Raw genomic sequence first — 22,689 nt, 5'->3', positions numbered from 1 at the left:
ACTTGGTCCTCAGAAAAAACACTGAAAGATGCCATGGGGCAATTCCTGTTCACATTTACTCGGGTAGAGTGTCAAGGGGAAAGAACGTCGGGACCTATGAGAAGTCTTAACGCTCCCAGTCATACTCTGCCCAGTGTGGTTTGCCTTCTACACCATGGGTTGGTACTGGCCTCTGCAATGAGCTGCTTTTTTTTTTTAATATTTGTTTATTTATTTATGATAGACAGAGAGAGAGAGAGAGAGAGAGAGAGAGACAGAGACACAGGAGGAGGGAGAAGCAGGCTCCAGGGACTGGATCCCGGGACTCCAGGATCGTGCCCTGGGCCAAAGGCAGGTGCCAAACCGCTGAGCCACCCAGGGATCCCAATGAGCTGCTTCTTAACCTTATTTCCTGAACTGTTTACAGTTTCTTGGCCACTTGACTTTGCTTATGTCCTCATCCACCTGATAACCAGTACCTTTCTTTGTCTTTGACCCTTTGTTTCTCTCCTCATATCCTGGGCAAATTGAGTATCTGGTAAATCTGGGTAAATGTAACAGTTCATTTTTAGGACCCTTTCTGTTTTTATCAGAGCCCCCATGAAAAGGATTCCAGTACTTTGCTTGACACATAATAGCTTACTTATAAATGGAAGTAATTTTTATTATCTTCCTTAACAATAGATCTCACAATCTAATTGGAGACCTAGACAGAAAAGCAAATAATTACAATAATTTTGGTAATAGTACAAATGAAGAATATATTGGGTATGGTAATAGCATTGATAGCATGATCAACTCTTGCTAGAGTGGGGTTGAGGTTTATTCTTAGGGAAAGTTTCAAGAGGAAGTTATACTTTGACTGCATCTTGAAGGCTAAATAATAGTCTCCCAAGTAGTCCATAGATGAAGGGCAATACAAACAGGAGAAAAACATATGCGAGGGTAAGAAGAATAAAAATACACAGTTTGTTTAAATACTCATTAGTAACCCAATTTGGTGGGAGTTGTATCTGGAAAGGGTAGCAGGGCCCAGATCATAAAAGGCTTGAATGGACATGGCCAAAGTGTTTGGGCTTTATTTTCCAAGATGATGGAGAGCATTGATGGATCTAGAGGGATGCCAGGATATGACAAAGATTTGTGTTCCTGAATAATCACTCTGGCAGCAGCTTATATTACATACTTGGCAGAGGCAAGTGAATAGTTAGGAAAGACTAGTTAGGAGAAATCTATTCGGGAGAGACTATAGCCGTGGAGTTCGATGGGAAAATTCATGATTTGTTTGTAGAACAAAAAGAGAAATCAGAAGGAAAGCAATTTTGGGGAACACTGACATTTAAGTGGCCGAGGAGCTAGCAAAAGGGAATTCTCGAGAAGACGTGGTCCCTGAGCATCACGGCGCTCTGGGAGCCAGTGGGTCAGAGTTCTAAGGAGAGTGTGGTTGACATGGTAAAATGTACGTATGAAACATAGACTTCCCAGGGCATAAAAAATAAACCAAAAATGTGAACTTTGACAAGAGCCCTGGAAAATATATTTAATAATACAACTCTTCAGGAACGAGGGCAACTTGTGGAAGAAAATTCTTACATCCTCAACTCCTCCTTCAATTCTTACCTTCCAATAAAACGTTCTGTGACTATGGGTCACATATTTTTCTATCTTCTCTCAACTTTGACCATATTGATCATTCTATAATCTGCACCTATAATTTTTTGGTTCAGGCAAGAACCTTAGAGTTTATACATCAGATTCCTTCATATCTCTAACGAAATTGAAAATGGATTTGGGTGCACAGCAAAAGGTTTAAGTACTTACAGAATAACTATCAGAAAGACCTCAATTTTGAATTCCGACGACATCACTTGGTCAAGTTCTTTAGCTGCTGTAAGTCTTCCTATATGCACAAGGGGAATAATAACACTAGTACACAGAGTTACTTTGGAGATTAAATGAGAGAAAATAAAATGCTCAGCACAGAACCGAGCACAAAAGAAGTGTTTAATAAATAAATGCTGTTATTTCCGTGCTAGTATCGCTATCATCTATTTCCCATGAGAATGTAAGCTCCCGAAAGGCTGGAGATTTTTATCTGGGTCGTTAATCGATGTATCTCAAGTGCATGGCACATAGTACATGTTTCATTCGAGACAGATGTTTTCCTATGTGTAGGTTTTAGCTCTGCTGCTTGAAGGTAAAAGGAATGTGAGAAAATGGAAAAAATCAGTTTTGCCTGAAATCTTCCAAAACAATTAAGTGAGAGAAATTCTAGGCATCTTACAAAATGTTGAGGGTGCCCTCCCAAATTTGCCAGGATGCGTGCCTCACATCTTACTTCTAGCTACTACGGATACCATCTATCTGCTAGACAGATACCACCGAACACCTGCAGCTGCTCTATGCATGAACGTGCACATATTCCGTCTCTTTCCCACTTCTCTTTCCTTCCTTGCCCACCCAGCTAAAAAAAACAAAAAACAAAAAACAAACAAAATGGAAACAAATCCAAAAGGGAATGGGAAGAGATGCCAAATAGCCAAATTAGCATTTTAGGCTCCCCGTATCATTCTGTGTGGGTCTCAGTGCCCGGGAGCCAGCGCTGACGTCCACGACAGGGTGAAGGACCATATTAATGACTCTCTGTATCCCGTGGGTTCGTGATCATTCTCATTTAGCTCGTTGTGTGTAAACTTGGGGGTATTGCTGGAGGATGGCGTTGTGCAGACAGGAGGATCATTATTGCTTTGATCTGGTTTGTGTGGCCAAGCTGCCTCGGCCTCCGAGGCTGCCTTAGGGAGAAGGGAAAACCAGGCTGGACGTGGCTGCATGTGCTGGTCTGCATAGACGAGGGCTCCCCAGTTTGGTTGGGAGTCGGAGATTAGCGACGTGTGCCTTCCCTCTGCACCCACAGTTGTTCATTTTCATGTCGGCCTCACTGTTTGCTCTTAACACACTTAGCCACTTGAAACTGGTGAGCTAACGAATCCTTTCTGGAAGTAGCTGGATTATCTTTAAGTAGTGAATTAACCCTTTCAGAGCATGGTGCCAGTGCATAATCCATTTTTGAAGTGATTTAAACCACCACAGCCTGAAGAGTGATATAATCTCACATGCCAGGGTCTGATGTTTATTTATGTGATTATGTCACCAAAGCTAAGGGATTACTTCTTCCCCCCCCCTTGAAAATTACAGTTTTGAATATAGTAAGGTCAACAGCTCTAGTATTAAAAATATTAGAGGATGGAAGTGACCCAGAGAAAGTCTTTCAAATGGACCTACTTCAAGCCCAGGAACCCAGGGACCACTGTTGCAGTCTCTTTCTCTTCCTAATTAGTGGGTCTCGGAGTCTGAAGGAAGTACCATAAGAAGAAACAAAGAAATGGCATGTGTGGCGTGTACTTGGGTTGACACTTGGACCCTTGCCTCTGGCTCCTGTGATCCTTGATCACCACAGGAAATCAGACCCTTTCTTGGTCATTCCTCCTTCTCCTTTTCTTCCTCCGATACACAGTGTGTGGCATCCTCCCTGGCTTGTGCTTCCAGTGATAGCTCATGGCCAGCCTTTACCAGTGCACCCTTAGGAACCCCTCTTCCTTAGAGAATAAAAATCCACACTCCCAAAAGTTCACAAGATATCCCCCCTCAACCTGTCTGTCTTTCTTAAAAGCTCTCGCTCTCACTCAAGGGCATCATCCCCCAGAACACTTCTCTCAAGTGGGGGCTGACTAATCGTCCTCCCATGGCCCTTGGTAATTCACACATAGACCACATTATGGGGATCCCTGGGTGGCTCAGTGGTTGAGCGCCTGCCTTGGGCCCAGGAGGTGATCCTGGGGTCCCGGGATCGAGTCCCACGACGGGCTCCCTGCATGGAGCCTGCTTCTCCCTCTGCCTGTGTCTCTGCCTCTCTCTCTGTGTGTCTCTCATGAATAAATAAAATCCTAAAAAATAAAAAAAAAAGAACACATCATGCTTGTATTTCCGTGCTTCCTATCCATCCTGTTCAATGCTGCATCTCTATTTGCTTGTGCCCCTTCCAAGGTCAGTTGTCTTCACATGGTCATGTATTTTTGTAAAATCCTCAAAGTGAGATATTTTAACAGAAGTTGATTAACTCTCTCTTCCCAACTCAGCTTCCTTTGGCTGGCACCTCTTATGTCCAGTGGCCCTGGAATGGCTGCAGATGCTTTGGGGGAATCTGGCTAAAAGAAAGTTGCCGCCAATGGCTGACACTGACAGAGATCAAATAAAAGCAATTGGACAGTGGTATAACAAGGGCATTGTTAAGAAACTAGTTAATAAGCGTTGGCAGTTCTCAAATCATATTTAAGTTTGTGCACAAGAAAACTGAAAATGCCCTGAAATCTTAGAGCTATCAAGAATCTCAAAAGAGCCTTTCTCAACTTGACAGTTTGAGCTATACGTGATATTAGTAACTAGTTACACAGCTAAAATAAAAATTTCTAATCTATCAGTGATAAAAAACCAAAAATACACGATGGTTACTTTAGTCTGATTCCCCAGAAATTGGAACCCGAGTCAGAGAGATTCTGTGCAACTTTGTGATTAGGGAATGCAAGGGCAGAGGGCAGGAGGGAGGGATTGTGAGGGAGAGACAGCCAGAGGATCCCCCAAATGGGGCTGCCTACCTCCAAGGGTGTCCCATGGCTCTGTCACGAGGGCTGTGCCCCCAGCAAGGTCTCAGCTGCACCTCCAGACGATCTTTCAGTTGGGAGAAATGAGGAAACGTGTGTCCACTAGTTTACTCTGTCATCGGCCAAGGGCTCACCCCTTGGGTGCTCCTCTGAGCTGACATGCGGGTGTCTGGGCAGTAACAGAATCGCTGAGCAGGTGTCAACAGAGAAGCACCAGGCTGAGAAAAAGAGAAGCTGTCAAATGGCACTGCGTGAAGTCAGACAGCCCCTGCAGAGCTACGAGAGACCGGCGAGGCCAAGAACGCCTGAAATGATGTATTAGAAATGTCTGATGTGCAAGAAGAAAGCCAAATTTATCTTTCCATTCTCTCTATACGAAAAATTACAAAAATCATTGTCAGATGAAGAAGTGTTCAGACAATAGCCAGCCTAAAATTATAAGGGGAAAAAGGAGTATAGAGCTGTATCAGGCAGTTTGTGATAAAAAATAATGTATTATTTTTTATGGATATTCGATCATGGAGTTTGTCAGCTTTTTAGAATTTATAATTTAGTGTGATTTCTCAGTGTAAATAAATATTCACCTTTGTAGCTAATTTTCTGTAACTTTATCTTTTTTACTGGCCCCCAGGAGTGCTTTTGTTCTTTTTGTCACGTATGCTGTTTCTATGGAATTGCCACAGATGTTGGCCTTGGCTTCTCAATGCTCTTTTCTCCTAATTCTCTTCTTATGCATCTGGCAGTTCCTTTACTCCTTCAGTTTGGGTGTTGGCTGCTTCAGCTTTCTTACGCTAACCTGCCCAGGCTCTTCGGGCCTAGCCCAGGATGTTACCTATCTTATACGGACTTCCTGTCACGTCCCCTCACATCCAGTCACCTTTGGCCCTGTGACATGTTCTGGCAAGAAAGTGCGCTGTGATAAGGCCATGGGCCCGGGAACTGATTTTTTTTTTTTTTTTTGGACTGTGTGTAATGCCTCCTTAGGTGGAACTGTACTTCCTTTCTCTACTCCTCTACCTGGATATTGGTGGTAGCCCCCTACCTCTTCCTCTTTCCACCAATTGTATGTGTCTTCCACGTAACCGCCAGAGTGATCACTTAAAAATCACCACCTTGAAAAAAAAAATCACCACCTTGCTTTCATTAAGAAAAAAAAAAAACAAACCTGATGACTTCTCCAACATTCAGGATAATGTTAGGGTTGCTTTCCAAAGTCTCTATCAAAAATGTGTAAGTTGTATAGGGTTTATAAACTTAATGTACAAGGGAAAAAAGTTTCAAGGGTGTGTAAAAAGATGTATAACCTCTTCCTTAGATTTTTATACAACATATTACATAGAAAATATACGCCTACAACTTGTTTGTCATGTCTAACGATATATAATGGACATGTCTCCAGATGAATGGATATGGGTCTAACTCATTCTTTTTAATAGCTGGATAATATTCCATCGTTCTGTTATACCAAAATTCATCTAATGGTCTCCATATTGACGACAACTCAGGTCATTTCCATATTTAATTACTACACAAGGTGTTTTAATACACAGTGTCAGCTATACATTCTTAAGTAATTATTATTCATTAACAATGAATTCCAATAAAGATGTAATGGAATTTCCTAAAACATACATACATCCCATGTCCTTCTCTAAACCAGATGCTTTGGTGAAGGGAATGCAAATCCCCGATTGGCCAGGCTGAGCCATGAGCTTGGGGGCAGGGGTCAACTGCCCTTTTGTCAGCCCTTGCTCTTTGGGTGGGAAGAGGGACTTCCTGAAGGAAATTGGTGTCCTGCTACCAAAAGAAGGGGGACTGGAGATGGGTGGTTAAAAACAGCAAATGTTTTATCACAGAAATTAATGACCTGTTCAGCCAGAGGGCAGGTGGTGACATTATTCCCATGTTGCAGACAGGGATTACATCCTGCAGGAGTAGAGGAGGGACAGAGATACTGAGGCTTTGGGGGGGGCTCCATACGTACCTCCTTGGCAGTGAAATCTAACTCAGGAAGAATTCAATTCAAACTGTGGTGGTGGCTTTGGTCAGCGTGGGGTAGCTGTCCATGTAGTTTGCCCTACAAACAAAGGTTCTATCTAAAATTGAGAAGTCAATATTCTCAGCAGTACGTAGGTGTCAGTGGTAACTAGTCAACTTAGATTTGTAAGGACCCAGAGGTTTTCCCTTTTAGAATCCATGGATGGAGCAAAGGCACGTCTGGGCTTTGCTTCTCTTGAGGATCTAAATGTTGGTGGTCTGTGTGACGTGCAAATTCTCTCTGTTCGGCCCAGAAACATCCCACACTGCGTTTGAGTCCTGATTTGGTGTGTGTGTGTGTGTGTGTGTGTGTCTGTGTGTGTGTATGGCCACATACTTTAAGTTAGTTTTCATTATTCGATTTATAAATGTACCAATTTTGCTTCTACCCCTGGGACAAATGACTTCATTTTGAAGAGGAACTAAAATGTGTAGCTGATAGGCCATTTGTAGGGATTCAATATTCTTATCTTCCCAGTGTCCCAATGTCTTGATTCCGGATGTTTCTACCACCTTCTCTGAATCAGAAAATATGAGATTATCTTAAAAATAGAGAAAGAGAGGGGTGCCTGGGTGGCTCGGTTGGTTAAGTGTCTGCCTTCCTCTCAGGTAATGATCTCGGGGTCTGGGATCGAGGCCCATGTTGAGCCTGTGTGGGCTCCCTGCTCGGCAGGGAGTCTGCTTCTCCCTCTCCCTCCACCCCTCCCCTGGGCTCGTGCTCTCCCTGTCGTTCTCTCAAATAAATAAGATCTTTAAGTAAATACAATCTCTAAAAAAAATAGAGAAGGAGGAAAGGAGAGGTGGGGAGGAGAGAGATGGGGGTTAAGAGAGACAGTGAGGGAGGAAAGGGAGGAGAACAGAACCGCATGACACCTCATATCATTAGGTAGCAATTTCTCCTTTTTAGCTGTTAACCTGGAAAAGTACCTCAGGATCACCTTGGCCTCCATTTCCTTTGTCTGTACAAGCTGTCCTTGCATTTTCATTAAAAAGGCTAGTCATAAGAACCTCAAATCAGTGATTAAGGAATGCAGCAGAGGATTGGAGCTTTTCACTTCTTTTCTTTGAGTCTTATCATTAGTGCTTTCTCTAAATTCTGAACACTTTCTCTTACACTCATGGGATTACTGGTGCTTAGTCCTTACTCTTTGGAATGAGAACATTTAAGAGCTTCTATCTTTAGCGATTCTGGGCTCAGAGTAAGTTCTGAAATGCACACAAAAATATTTCTAATGCTCAGTATTCATGACATCACTCTGCTACCTCCTATCCCACCCCCCCCCCCCCCAGACGTTCATAAGAAATAATTAGGCTTTTGTTGTTGGCTTTTACTCCTAGGAACTATCCTTACTGGGGGAGAGGGGGTGCCATTTGGATAATGCTATAATTTATTAAGTGGTATGACTTATTATGATAAGGATCTCGGCTTTGGTTTTAAAATAAATATCTCAGACCCTAGAGTTCCTCTTCTATCATCTCCGGATTCAGCAAGTCATCTCTAGGCCTGACATTTAGAATTGAAAAGTAATGTTTGCTTTCTGCTTGGTAACTTAAAACAAATTGAATACAGTGCTTTAGCAGGATTCTGAGAGGGACTAAACTAAAAGCTTCCCTTTTTTTTTTCTTTGCAGAAGACTAGCTAAAGGTATCCATGCTTTTCTGAGGGACAGGACAGTTTCTCAGTCACAGGTCACAAATAAGGTGGGGTTTAGGGCAGCCCGGGTGGCTCAGTGGTTTAGCGCCACCTTCGGCCTGGGGCCTGATCCTAGAGACCTGAGATAGTCCCATGTCAGGCTCCCTGCATGGATTCTGCTTCTCCCTCTGCCTGTGTCTCTGCCTCTCTCTCTCTCTCCCTGTGTCTCTCATGAATGAATAAATAAATAAAAATCTTAAAAAAAAATAAGGTGAGGTTGATCACCCAGCAGGGAGCATCTTTCTCTAATTTGCACATAGTGCTGAGTGAAAAGGCACCAGCTTCAGTTAGATCCAGGCTGGGTGCAGGGGCCAGGAGCTGCTACAGTCTCTGCATGAGCCCGTCAGCCTGGGTTCAGCCTTCTTGATACTTGTGCAAATATTTTCTTTCCTGTGTACTAGAAGTTGGAGAGATTAATGAGACAATTCAGTGGTATTACTTCTCATAGAAACTCGATTCACAGAGTTTTAAAAGACGTTGACCACAGTTCTGAGGGGAGTAAAACCTGTGCTTCTGAGTCCTAGCTGCCTGACCTCAGAATTAACAGGTGAGGTCACTAAGCCAACCACACATAGAGTCTCCAACAGAGTGTCTCCCCATGTGTAACCCCTGCACCCATCCCCAGCTTCCAACACATTTCTTAATTTCTAGACATGATCTTTTTGCAGTTCCAGGTTTCTCTGATTTTTCTGAATAATCGCTGTCTTGTATTATCCAGATAACACGGCTGACATGGAAATAGAAATCTGTATCTTAAAGTATTAAGCATCATCTTCTCTGTGCTACACAGTTCTCTTCCTCCCCAGGTGCTGTGTGGCTTTCTAGCCATTTCAGCCAAGAGCTTACCGGAGGAGCAGAGGCAGAGACCTACCTGCTTTCGTGCTCCTCGTTCAGGGGTCAGGCCCGGTGTTTAGGGAAGCCTTGCGCACTGCATCCTGCCTGGGTGGGAGGGCCAAGGCGAATGGTGGGAAATGTTGGGCTTCGTGCTCAGGGCCCCTCGAATGTTTGGTAGTGTTCACAAGCCCCGAAACTACCGGTGAGTTGATGTGGCAAGAAGGCATCGGTTCTGTTTCTGTGCCCTAATAACCATCACTATACCTACAAAACAAGTTTTCTTAAAAACTACATCCTTCAGAGCCTTTAGAAAGTGGCCATTCTTTTGTGGTTGTATCAGACTTGCATTACCGATACATGATTTTTGATCTTTAAAAATGATCAGCTCTCTAAAGACCTCGAGGTTTGGGCTCCCTCCTCCAATCTCAGTCTCTCTCTCCCTGCCCCCCCCTTCCCTTTTGCTCTCTGTTTCCACCCTACCCCCTTTTGGCACCCTTTGGCCTGATACTTATTGTGTTTTTATTTCTTGATGCTTCTTTTTGTTGTCTTGCTTCTCCTTTAAGTTAGATTAGGTAATACAATTAGGTATCTGTTAGCATTTGCAGTATTTCCTCCCCAAATAATAGAGTTAGAGGGTTGTGATCTTGCTCTTAATGTATCGAAAGGGGAGAAGAGGGATCCCTGGGTGGCTTAGCAGTTGAGCATCTGCCTTTGGCCCAGGGCATGATCCTGGAGTCCCAGGATCGAGTCCCACATCGGGCTTCCTGCATGGAGCCCGCTTCTCCCTCTATGTCTCTGCCTCCCTCTCTCTGTGTCTCTCATGAATAAATTAAGAAAATCTTTAAAAAAAAAGGGGGGGGGGAGAAGAGTGTAAATAATGCTGGTAATTTGTAAGTGACTGAAACTAGTTAGTATTTTCACCATTTTTTGTGAAAATTATTTCACCATATTTTTAATATGGTGCTTTACCATACAAAATAAATGAAATTTTTACCATATTTTAGCTGTGTGAGTGTGCATGGATGAAAATATGTCTGTGGCTTATTTTATGACCTAGAATAATAAATGAATCAGAATATGAACACTTTATCCAGCCCTCTGTGCTTTTTGGAGATGTATGGGGAGGGATGGCTTGGGTTTTCTGGTTCTTATTTGTGGAAGGAGTATTTGACATCTTAAAGCACCGTTTATCTGCATTCATCCATTCCTCTTTTATTTTGGCCATTGTTCATGGCCATCTTCGCAGAAAAACAGATTCTGGCTGAGGGTGAAACACTGCTGCTCGAAGGGAAAGCTCAGCATCAGTGTGGGATGAGATGAAGAAAGTGTCTACAGGATTTCTGGTTTTTGAGGTTGTTTTTGCAGAGGAATCTACTGAAGTAATATTTTACATTTTTGGTTTAGAGATCTCTTAAAGATTTGGGTTCAGCATGCTTTACACGGTGTGAATACATTTTAATTTGATAAGAGTATAAAATCTGAAGAAACTCTGTTTTTGAACTGATTTTACTATACATAGATTTGCGAGGGATTAAAGAGTCAGAGAGAGAGGGAGAGGGAAACAGAGGAGGAGAGAGAGAGAGAAAGGACTTTTATCATAATAAAGGAAACAGAAAAAGAGGTAGCTATTCACAAGGCAAGAGGTGAGGATCCCACTGCTTCTGGCTCTGTCTATACATTTTCTGTTGCAGATAAAAATGTATCCAAATGGGGAAGCTCCTGTCCTGTTGATATCTCTCACATTTATCAAAATTTAGCGTGCATATAATTTATCGAAGATGCTTTTGTTAAAGAGGCTGCATACACAATTTCCCTTTGCCCCCATTGATTTGGTAGATTTGGGTGGTCTTCTGAAATGGGGGCCACATTTTCTTTCTTACTTGGAAACACTCAGCGTTCAGTCTCTCATCAGGTAATTTTTTTCAGGTAACTGATTCTGAAAATGAAAGAGAAAAGTTATTTTCTAGCTTTCTGTGTGGCTGATGTACACTTTTTACAAGGTTGCATTAGCTATAAATGCCAGGAGGGGCTTGCTGGTGGGGCAGGGAAATGCTCAACATTGTCCTTCCCAACAACCAGAATGCTGCCTCTCATCCTGCATGTATGGAATTCTAGAACAGTCTCTGCCACTGACCCTTCTATAACCACGTTTTATTTATTTTCACCAAACATTTAGGAATACATTGTAGGTAAGTATCAATCCAGACGGGTTTTTGAAAATAAAAAGGGACAGTCACGGGGAGACCTTTTATGGTTTTTAATTAAAGCTAAAATGCCTGGTCGTGTTTGAAAAAATATTTGATGTATAGCTACAGTTTACTTATTTAAAAAGAAATTACACTTAAAACAGTGAATGTTAAACAGTCAAAAAATATATATATTGATCTAGGAACCGTATTGTTAGGCTCCACAGTGTGAATAATGAATTAACCTCATACTGAGATAATCTAGATTCTGATGCCACCTCCTTCCTCAGATCTCTTTGTACCTTGTAAAGTGTATTATGTTCAATCACATGTCTCTCACTATGTTGTGCAGACTTGAATGGATGTATCAGAACCTAGCTTAACTAGCTGTTTAATGCCAAGGACTGGCCACAAGCAAGATCACTGTAATGAACTCATGCTCACATGTATTGTGGTCACATTTAAACCTCTAGTGGTTGTTTGGACATGTCTAAGAAAATTTTATTTTATTTTTATTTTTTAAGAAGATTTTCTATGTGTATATAACATACAAACGATGTAGGCAGTAGTGTATACGAGGAATAAAAATGAACATCGATGGGTTACTCCTTACTTACTCTTTGACTAAACAAAGTTAATTTTTTTCACTCTAAGAAACTATATCTGAAATAGGTTGGGTCCAGTATGGGAAGTGCATAGGTTCACATGTAGCCTGGCCATCATGTACAGTCTAAGGCCAGCCAGCCAGTGACCAACCAGGCAGCCTTGAGTGTGTGTCCTTCTTGCCCAGCCTTCCTGAACTTTTCATCTTTTTTTCAACATCAGCAGTAATGCTGGTAATCCTACCTCTCCCACAGATGCTGTGGGATTATTTATTATTTATTACTGTGCCAGTAAAATGATACAAAAAATGTAGAAATGCTTCTCGAAGTGTGTGTGGAGATATTTTGCTTCTGATGTTATCACTGTTACCAGAAAGACTCTCTGAACCAATGTTTTCTTGCAGACATCTCTGTGACCAAGGGGAACGGTAGTGGTCCAAAAATAATGGTTTTTAGAATTGAAATTTAAATATGAACTAAATGAGAGACTTTCCTGTTATTTAGGATAGTAATGTTAGAATTTCATTGAGCAAGTAGAATAATTAGGTCATAGTTTCTTTTGTAATTAAAAAAAACCCAGTATCCATTCTACTTTGTAGTAGACTAAATTTTGGAGTTGTTGGGGAGCACTGGGTGTTATATGTTGGCAAATTGAATTTTAAATATAAATAAATAAATAAATAAATAAACAAACTTTGGAATTGTAAGATGGTCCTAATTACCTGGGTCTGCTTGACAGGGTTGGCCTTTGCGATTCTCTCATCTGTGCACCCAGTGTTCGGTTTATATGGGTCTCTATTTCCTGCTATCATTTATGCCATATTTGGAATGGGACGTCATGTTGCCACAGGTAATAATTTCTGTCTATATTTATGCTTCTCATGTTACTAATGAAAGGGACTTAGAAGTGCTCAGTAGAGGGCTGCCTGGGTGGTATAGTTGGTTAAGCTTCTGACTCTTGGTTTCATCTCAGGTTGTGATTTCAAGGTCATAAGATCAAGCCCCACACTGGGCTCCACGCTAAGCAAGGAGACTGTTTAAGACACTTTCTCCCTCGGCCCCTCCCCTCCATGTTCATGTGTGCGTGCATGCACACACTCTCTCTCTCTCTCTTCCTAAAATAAATAAGTCATTTTTTTTTTTAATAACTGCTCATTAGTTGCTGATTACATTTCCAAAGCAATTCTAACTTTACTTCTGAAAACCACAGCAAATATTAGGGCAAGACATATAACTTTCCGTTCCTTAGTTACTCAAAATATACTGTGACTTATTGCTGAATTATTATGTAATCAAGGTTATTTTAAAGATTCTTTGCACTTTTAAGTTGTTAAAAGGTCATAAGAGAGGGACATATATTCTGAATTTACAATGAAGTGAGGGAAAGTGAGCTCTTTGAGGGAAAGAAAAGGCTATCTAGAATTTAGTTACTCAAATATTGAAAACCATTTTTTATGTAATTGATACTTGGAGTAAATGATCTTTTAGGTTTCTTCCAAGCTAGATTCCATAATGCCCTACATCTGCATTACTAAATAGAATGTGAAGTATCACCGTGACAATAGAGCAAGCTGGTTAAAAACCTGGGTTTTAGATGGTTCTAGGTGTATGTCTCCTTTGTTGTTTGCTATCTGCACAACCTTGGACAACATTTTGAAAGCCTATTTACTGCTTTCTGGATAGTGAAATAATAAAAAAATTCATATGATTGTAGAGAATTAGATGAGATGGTTGATGTACTGTGTCTCATTTAGTACTTGTTATATAAGATATAATAAGTTAGTTAACTATTATCACAAAAATGATACCTTAATCTTAGATATTAAGGTGATAATGATAAAAATACTTTTAACTAGAAATATCTGTAGAGGCATTTCTATTTATTTTGTGTACTTAAGGTTTCAGCCTCTAAGTATGTGTCTATTTCTTCAGTGATCAGTTTGTATTATTGAATACTCTCGTTTCCTGTTTCTAATGTAACAAGTTGCCAGGAGCTTAGTGGCTTGAAACAAGATAAATTTATTATCCTACAGGGGCACCTGGGTGGCTCAGTCGGTTAAGTATCTGCCTTCATTCAGCTCAGGTCAAGATCCCGGGGTCCTAGGATCCAGCCCCACGTCAGGCTCCCTGCTAGCAGAGAGTCTGCTTCTCCCTCTTCTTCTGGCCCTCCTTCTGCTCATGTGTTTTTCTCTCTCTCTCTCTCTCAAATAAATGAATAAAATCTTTTAAAAATATTATTATCCTATAGTTTTAAAAGTCAGAAGTCTGAAATGAGTTGGGTAGGTCTAAAAGTGAAGTGGAAGAGCTAACAGCTAACCACTGAGCCTAACTGAGGTTTTCACATTTATCATCTCATTTATATTTCCCCCAACCCCTTAAAGGTAGGTATCATTACCCCTGGTTTATAGGTGAGATAATGCATATTCAGAGTAATGTGCTTTAAGTCACATTATTGATAAGTAGAGGACTTGCCTACAAGTCTAAGCAGTGATCTTAATTCCTGCCCTGAGGACATTCTCTATGCAAGTCTGTAGAGAGGTGGGAAAGTGTATGGCCTGGGAAGAGCAAGTAGATGAGTGTGGCTGTGTGTTGAAGGAATATGCATTTTGCAGGAAAGTTTCTACTTCTCCCATGGAATAGAGTGAAGGGTGGATGAGTTGGGGGTTCTGAGAAGAGTGGTTCCTATAGATCTATTTGGTTTTACACCATGGATTCAGTTTTAATGGTGTAACCCAACCATTACTATTAAATCAGTTACTAATAGAAGATCCCCCTCCCTCCCCATCCCTCTACCACCCGTTTTTAGGCACCTTCGCCTTGACATCCTTAATATCAGCCAACGCAGTGGAACGGCTTGTCCCACTGAGCAGTGGGAACCTCACCACACGGAGTAACACAAGCACTCTGGGTTTGTCGGACTTCGAGCTGCAAAGGATTGGTGTTGCTGCAGCCGTTTCATTCTTGGGAGGTGTGATTCAGGTAAGTGATCCTGAGACTTGGGAATGAAGAAAGGGAGACTGTGGAAGGAAAGGCAGTTGGTGCTTTGCTTTTATTCATGATCATGTTTTTGTCTCTCTAGACGGCTGAAGGGCAGATGTGTTTTATCTTTATGGAAATACTGTCTACTACATAGAGTAGCTACTCTGTAAGTGCTCACTGAACAAATGAATCAAAATCAAGAAATCAAAGTTACCAGGAAGCAGTTTTTGACGTAAGAACAAGCTTTCTAAAAAAAATGCTCTACAAAATGGAATGGGCTTCTTTATAAGACAATGAGACAGCCCTTGTGTTCATACAGTGACTGGTTCATCACTGTAGGATGAGGTAGGAGAAGTTCCTACAATGAGAAATGAGAAGAGATGTGACCAGGTTTCCAGGGTCCTTCCCAATTTTCAGAGTTTATGATATTAACTGCCGATAGCAGTAACAAGTGGCATTTCGTTTGTGCTAGACCAGCCTCGTGTGAGGTCTTTGGACTCACAGACTTTGCCTCTTTCAATATCAGGCAGCTTTTTTTGAGTGTCAAGTCTGCTCTAGTCTTTCTATTTCTTCAAAATATCAGACTATGTAATAATCAGCTGTTTCTAATAGTTATCAAAATTAGATAATTCAGAAGTGAATATAAAATAAATGTAGGAAAGTACTGACTATTAGACGTGGAATTTGTCTGCTAGCCATTTTGACTTCTTCTGTTTGATGCCGAGCTGTAGGTACATAAACTTCCTGGGTGGCTGTTTTCTGGGTTGAGAGAGGCTCTGTTTTACAGTGTAACCTCATTTACAAGGTCGAAGATGATGTAGAGCTCAAGAGGGGAGGAGAATAGTTGATGATTGCCTGGAATTGGAAATTTGGAAGAAAAGATGTGATCTAGCGAGAAGCAAACAGAAATTTTTAGAATTACATTGTGTTCTAGCAATGTAAAAAGTGTGGGAGAATTTAGGATGTAAGACCAGTACTAACTCAACTCTTCCCAGTTCTTTAAAAAATAGACCATCTGAGTGGAGCTTTGCTTTGGAGCCACCAGACCAGAAGGCCGATAGGTATTTTGTGCAGCAATGGCTCCGCTTTCATGATTACAGCAAATTGGTTGCCTTAGTACCCTGTAACCTTCGTTTTATTTTTTTAAACATGGATGATGTCCATGTATTTTGAGACTTGCACAGGCAAGCTTAGTGGCTTCTTCTTCCTCAATTGGCCACTGTGAGACCTGTCATCTGTGCCCACCTCGGAAACCCTCAGCCGTGTGAATTGGTGATTCAAAAATGGGTATGTTGCCGTAGATTTGGTATAGATTTTCCTTAATTTCTGCTCATTTAAAATAAAATAAAAATCTCTCTATTCACATAGCAAAGATAGTATCATTACTCCTTCTGGTCCCACTTTTTTCCATTTGTATCTCTCTTTGAATTTATTATTTTTACTAGGTTTGAACTTTTCTCTTATTCTATTAAGCATGAAACAAGTAGTTTCAGGTGCATATGAGTATTTTTAAAAATCCAGGAAAGTAAAAAATTAAAAAATAAAAGAAATAAAAAATAAAAATAAAAATCCAGGAAAGTGTAACTAACAATAAGACCCAGCAAACTTTGGCTTAGTCTTATCTTAACCACTTTCCATAGTTTATTTTTTTTCTCCATTTTCCATAGTTTAAAACAATCATCAGGTATTTTGTTATTATCTAGCATATTTGTAGTAAGAATTTAAATGATAATAAAATATAAAAGTAAAAGCCATGATTCTAACAACATAAAAAATACATGTCTCATTTCTCGGAATGAAACTCCCTAGAATCATGAGAGTAAAACAGGATATTATTAAAGATAATAAAAATAATTTGGTTTTCATAGACTTTTATTACACGTAAAATCTGATCCAGAGAGTCGCATATTTTGTCTTATAACTTCATCAAACATCTGCTTTCCTTTGTCTTTAGCTCTGATCCTGGATCTGTGACCCACGTTTTAGCCAATTTTTGAACAGATGGCTGGACTTTATTTGACCTCCAAACTCATCTGTCCATTGTCAACCAGAACCCTAGGGTCTGTTGGATCTGTTAGAGTCAGCTTTTCGGTCATTTTTCCTTTCCTCCTTCAGATTTGAAATCTACTGAATATGAGGGCAGTCCCAAGAGGTCTAGCTTCTACAAATGCAGACGGTGTTTGTTTGTTTACCTCGTTTTATTTATTTTAAATTCCAACTGATGGAACTACTTAGGTTAATAAAATTATATTGTTAAGGCATTTGAAACAGTCACATCTAATCTGGTTCACAGACTGTGTATCAGTTGGAAACGCCGTCAGCTGTAAGTAACTGAGAACCCTACTACCAGAGGCTACCTATACAGACATTTCTTGTATTTTGTGTTACACGAGGTCATGGAAACAGGTTCTTCAATGTCTGCCAACACATTCAATTGATGAACTGATCTGCCTTTTTTTTTTTTTTTAATTACATAATAAGGTCTCTGTGAATTAGTGCTTTTCCTTTTTTGCCTTCTCTTCTGGTAGTTCATCAATAACTTTTTCCCCTAAATTGTTGCTTTCATTTATCTAACTTCCTTTCCCATGCAACTATTTCTCTGCTTCTTTACTTTACTTACATTCCTTAACATTGCTTAATGATTCTAGTATGCTTTTCTCTTTAATTTTAACGTCTCTATGTTATTTTTAAATTTATTTTTTAGTTTTTAAAAGATTTTATTTATTTATTTATTTGAGAGAGAGAGAGAGTGTACTCATGCAAGTATGAACAGTGGGGAGGGGTAGAAGGAGAAGCAGGCTTCCTGCTGAGCAGGGAGCCTGATGTGGGGCTTGATCCCAGGATCTGGGGATCATGACCAAAGCGGAAGGCAGACATTTAACTAACTGAGCCACCGAGGCGCCCCATCTGATACTATTTTTAGGAGAAACTATGGCATAAACAATGAATTAGAATTAAGATGTATACTTAACAGCAAACTGTTTTCATAACTTAAAATTCTGGTTTTCTTTTGAGAATTGCTTCTTTTTTGCTTTTCTTCCAACTTTCCATACATCTGTAATATTTTGGTTTGTTTTCTTTTTTTTTCTTTTTTCTTTTAATTTTTATTTATTTATGATAGTCACACAGAGAGCGAGAGAGAGGCAGAGACACAGGCAGAGGGAGAAGCAGGCTCCATGCACCGGGAGCCTGACGTGGGATTCGATCCTGGGTCTCCAGGATCGCGCCCTGGGCCAAAGGCAGGTGCCAAACCCTTGCGCCACCCAGGGATCCCTGGTTTGTTTTCTACATAAGATATTATTTGGAACAAAGAGTATTTGAGGTTAATTACAGTATCTTAATCTATTTTCCAGTTTCGTAGCACTTAGCCTAGCACTCTGCACATGGTAGATTTGCAGAAAAGCCGGTGAATTAAAAAAATGAACCATTCAGAATCGGAAAATCAAGAAATAGCAGACACCATGCCAAGTAATAATTTTGTGATTTTAAAAGAGTTGAGTCTGACATTTTTTGACTTAATTACTATAGCAAGAGGAGACTCTGAAAACAGGTACATCAGAGAACTGTCCTTCTCCCCAGCCCACCCCTTTCTGCTGTATTCTCACCCACTTCCTATGGATAACCTGTCTCATTCATTTCTGGTTTATACTTTTGCAAAATGAGTTTTTCTTATTTACCTTTCTTTCTTATGTGAAAGGTAGCATTCTTTTGTATTTGATTTTTTCACTTAACAGATCATTGCTTTATTTTGATACTCTTTTATTATCTTTTTATAGGTTTATTAGCCATTTACTGCTTTCCTATGAATTTTATGTTCTTATCCTTTGCCCATCTTTCTATTGGATCATTAATTTTCTCCATATGGATCAGTATGAACTCTTTGAATATTAAAGAGGTTAATCCTTCATGTGTCATGTATTATAAGCACTTTTCTTTCTGCTTTTTTTTTTTTTTAATTTTATCTTTGGAAGGTTTTTTTGTTGATTTGTTTTTGTGGGCTTTTTCTTGCTGCATGGAAATTCTAGGGTATATCCTGGGAATCATTCCATGTTAGCTCCTAGAAATGCCCCTCATGATTTTTTATTGCTGCATTGTGCTTGATTGTGTGGATATATGCCATTGTTAATTCAACACATCTTCTATATTTTGGCATTTGATTCCAGGATTTTGTATTTGTTAACAATGTTGCCATGCATATGCATATGCATATGTATTTTCATATTGGTGGTGGTGTCTGTTCAAGGTGAATTCCTAGAATGGAGTTACTGGATCAAAAGCTCAATGCACAATTACCATATGGTTTCACTCATATGTGGAATATAAGAAATAGTGAAAGAGACTATATATGGCAAAGGAGGGAAACTGAGTGGGGAAAAATTAGAGAGGAAGACAAACCATAAGGGACTCCTAACTCTGGGAAACAAAGGGCTGCAGAAGGGGAGGTTGGGGGGAAACGGGGTAACTGGGTGATGGGCACTAAGGAGGGCACTTGATGGGATGAGCACTGGGTGTTACACTATATGTTGGTAAATTGAATTTAAATAAAATATTGTTTAAAAAGGTCAATGCATATATAGTTTTGTTAGATATCTTTAAATTCCTGTCCAAAACAGTTGTAGCAGTTTGCATTCCTACAGAAATACATGAGAGCACCCTCAGCCTCACCAACAGAATGTGTTGTCAGACTTCTAAGTTCTACTCAATCAGATAAGAAATCATATTCAAGGGTAATTTTGGATTTTTTAACTGATGAGTAATGTCAAGTTGTAACATCTTGAATATAGTTAAGGCCATTTTGTATTCATTTTGTGAATTATATTTTGTATCATATATTTTGCTATTTTTTTCTCTGAAGGTTTTGGTCTTTTTCCCTCAAATTTTAAGAGTTCTTTATATATTATGGATATTAGCCCTTTATCTGTGATATATGCTGCAAGTGTTTTAGTCAAATTGGCATGCAATTTATTTTACCATGCAGTTGAAAAAATTTATGTAGTCAGATTTATTAACCATTTTTTTAATTGCCCCTGGACTTTGTCAATGTTAGAAAGCTTTCCCTTGGCACTAAGTGTACAGAGGAATTCATCATATTTTTAAAAATTTATTAAATTATTTTGTATATGAAGTTTTTTTAAACCTTTGCTTTCCTGATCAGTATGGAGTTTATTCTTATGTGTGGTCGGAGATAAGAATCTAATTGTATTTTTTTTCCAAGTGGCTGCCTAGTTGCCCAGCAACATTAATTAAAAAGTTTACCTTTGCTTCTGTGATTTATCATGCCACCTTACCATTTCCATATTTATTTAGATCTGTTCTATTTTATTCTATTCTATTCTATTCTACTGGTCTATAGATGTATTCTTGTGCAGTTTTACGTATGCAGACTTGTAGTATGGTTTAATCTGGTAGGACTAGTCTGTCTTTCTAGGTTGTATGTCTTAGTGTATTTCTGCCTATTCCTACATGTTTGTTTTTTCTTCTGAGCTTTAGCATCAACTTGTCTAGCTCCATTTAAAAGAATTTGTGGACGTTTTTATTGGGATTTGTTGATATTTTTATTGGGATTTCATTGGGATCATGTTAAATTTATTTATTTATTTATTTATTTATTTATTTATTTATTTTTAATTGACATCTTTATGACATGGAATAATCTTATCCAAGGACAGGTGAGTTTGTTTTTGTTCAAGTTTACTTTTGTTAGACTTTCAAGTCTTTCAGGAGTGTTTCCTCATACACATTCTGCACATTTATTCCTAAGTATTTAATCATCTTTGTTGCTATTATACATGGCTTTCTTTACCATTATATCCTCTAGCTAGTTATTGTTTCTGTCTATAAAAGCTATTGATTTTTTCCCACTCATTTATTTATTTAACAAATGTATCTGTTAAGATGCTGTCAGCTGGAGAAAATATATATACACAAAAGTGGCTTAAAAATGGAGTTTAGTAAAAAAAAAAAAAAGGAGTTTAGTATTTCATATAACAAGAATTCTGGTGGTAGTGGAGTTCCCGGTTGGTTAACTCAGTAACTATGATTTCCTCAATAGCCTATGTTTTTTATTTCTTCCTGCTATGCTACCCTGGGCTGGTTACTTTTCTTCCAGGGTGACCCGTCGCTTCATGACTGCTTGGTTTCAAAATGCTGCACAATTGCCAGGCACCATGTCCTCAAAAATCACATGGAGACAGAAAAATGGCAGTTTCTCCTTGTACGTGTCTTTATCGGGAATAAAAACTTAACCAGAAAGTCCCTGGTGGATTCCTCCTGCTTGGAAGTATCACATGGTCATTCTTTTTATTTATTTATTTATTTATTTATTTATTTATTTATTTATTTATTTATGATAGACATAGAGAAAGAGAGAGAGAGAGGCAGAGACACAGGAGGAGGGAGAAGCAGGCTCCATGCCAGGAGCCCGATGTGGGACTCAATCCCGTGACTCCAGGATCATGCCCTGGGCGAAAGGCAGGCGCCAAACCGCTGAGCCACCCAGGGATCACATGGTCATTCGGAAAAGAATTGCCAATGAGTTGGGGAAGGATATCACCATACTTGTCTTAGACTAATTAAAATTCACCTCTGGAATGTAGAAACTCCTTCCTTGAATATCTCACAAAAAGAAAAGTGAACAAAATTGGGATTCTGCTAGTGATAAAGATGGTGATAGTTGCTAGAAAGATTCAACATCAGTGCCAGTGGTGGACCTCTGCTCTAGCCAGCTATCTGCTAGACATAGGGAATACAGGAGGGGGAGGACGGGCTTAGGTCTCTTTTCATAGGAGATATAGTCTAGTGGGGAGAGGGGTAACTGAACATGTCATTATCAAGAAAGAATAATATTACTTTTGGATGAGGAGAGTGAATAAGCAAGCTCCAATATTGTATACATGTATATATGAAGTGTTTGGGTCTGTTCATTATACATCTTGACACCTTATTGGGGTCTTTTTTGTTTTTTTTTTGTTTTTTTTACTAGTTAAGTAAGTTTTATTATTTATTGATTTTCTAGTACTTTCTAGAGGTATTTTTTTTTTCTAGAGGTATTTTTACTTCTTTACAAATTAATATAACTCGTGATTCCTCTTGTTCAATTGCATTAGATGGTACCTCTGCTATAATGATAAATAATAGTGGAAACAGTAGGGTTTGGGTTTTTTTTTTTTTTTTTTTGCCTTTTCTCTAATTTGCTCAAAATGCCATTAAATCTCCATTAAGATGCTAGCCTTGAGAACAGAATGTATATATTTTACCATGTTAATAAATTATTTATTGTTTTATATATTTGTGTATTTAATAGAAATCAGAAAAAGTGTTGAATATTGCTGCAGGCTTTTTCAGCATCTATAGAGATAATCATATGATTCTTTTTCCTCCGGAGTCTATTATGTGTTATATTAATGGGTTTCCTAACATTGAACTGACCTTAAATCACTCAAATAATTCCCACTTGATCATGGTGTATTTTGTTCTTAATGTGGTTTTGGATTCTGTTTATTAATTTTTTAAAGATTTTATTTATTTATTTATTTATTTATTTATTTATTTATTTATTTATTTGAGACAGTGCACGAACAGTAGGAAAGGCAGAGGGAGAAGGAGAAGCAGCCTCCCCATTGATTGTGGAACTGGATGTGGGGGTGGGGGGCCCTGGGAGGGAGTTCCATGCGGGTCTCCCTCCCAGGACCCTAAGATCATGACCTGAGCCCACAGCAGAT

General features: G+C 39.4%; 1 protein-coding gene across 2 annotated transcripts in view; it reads left to right on the top strand.

Annotated features, from left to right (window-relative positions):
- SLC26A7 (solute carrier family 26 member 7) overlaps nucleotides 1-22,689 on the top strand; it is a 114,159-nt gene that overhangs the window by 13,515 nt on the left and 77,955 nt on the right. For both annotated transcript variants that reach the window (XR_011996581.1, XM_026013462.2), the window contains exons 3-4: nucleotides 12,729-12,839; nucleotides 14,796-14,968. Coding sequence is in view for 1 of the 2 variants with exons in the window: in XM_026013462.2 (XP_025869247.1) it covers nucleotides 12,729-12,839; nucleotides 14,796-14,968 (284 nt within the window). In the remaining variant the exon portion in view is untranslated. The remainder of the gene's footprint in view (nucleotides 1-12,728; nucleotides 12,840-14,795; nucleotides 14,969-22,689) is intronic.

The sequence above is a fragment of the Vulpes vulpes genome, chromosome 13 (assembly GCF_048418805.1).
Source record: "Vulpes vulpes isolate BD-2025 chromosome 13, VulVul3, whole genome shotgun sequence".
NCBI lineage: Eukaryota > Metazoa > Chordata > Mammalia > Carnivora > Canidae > Vulpes > Vulpes vulpes.
This window is presented reverse-complemented; position numbering and strand designations above follow the sequence as displayed.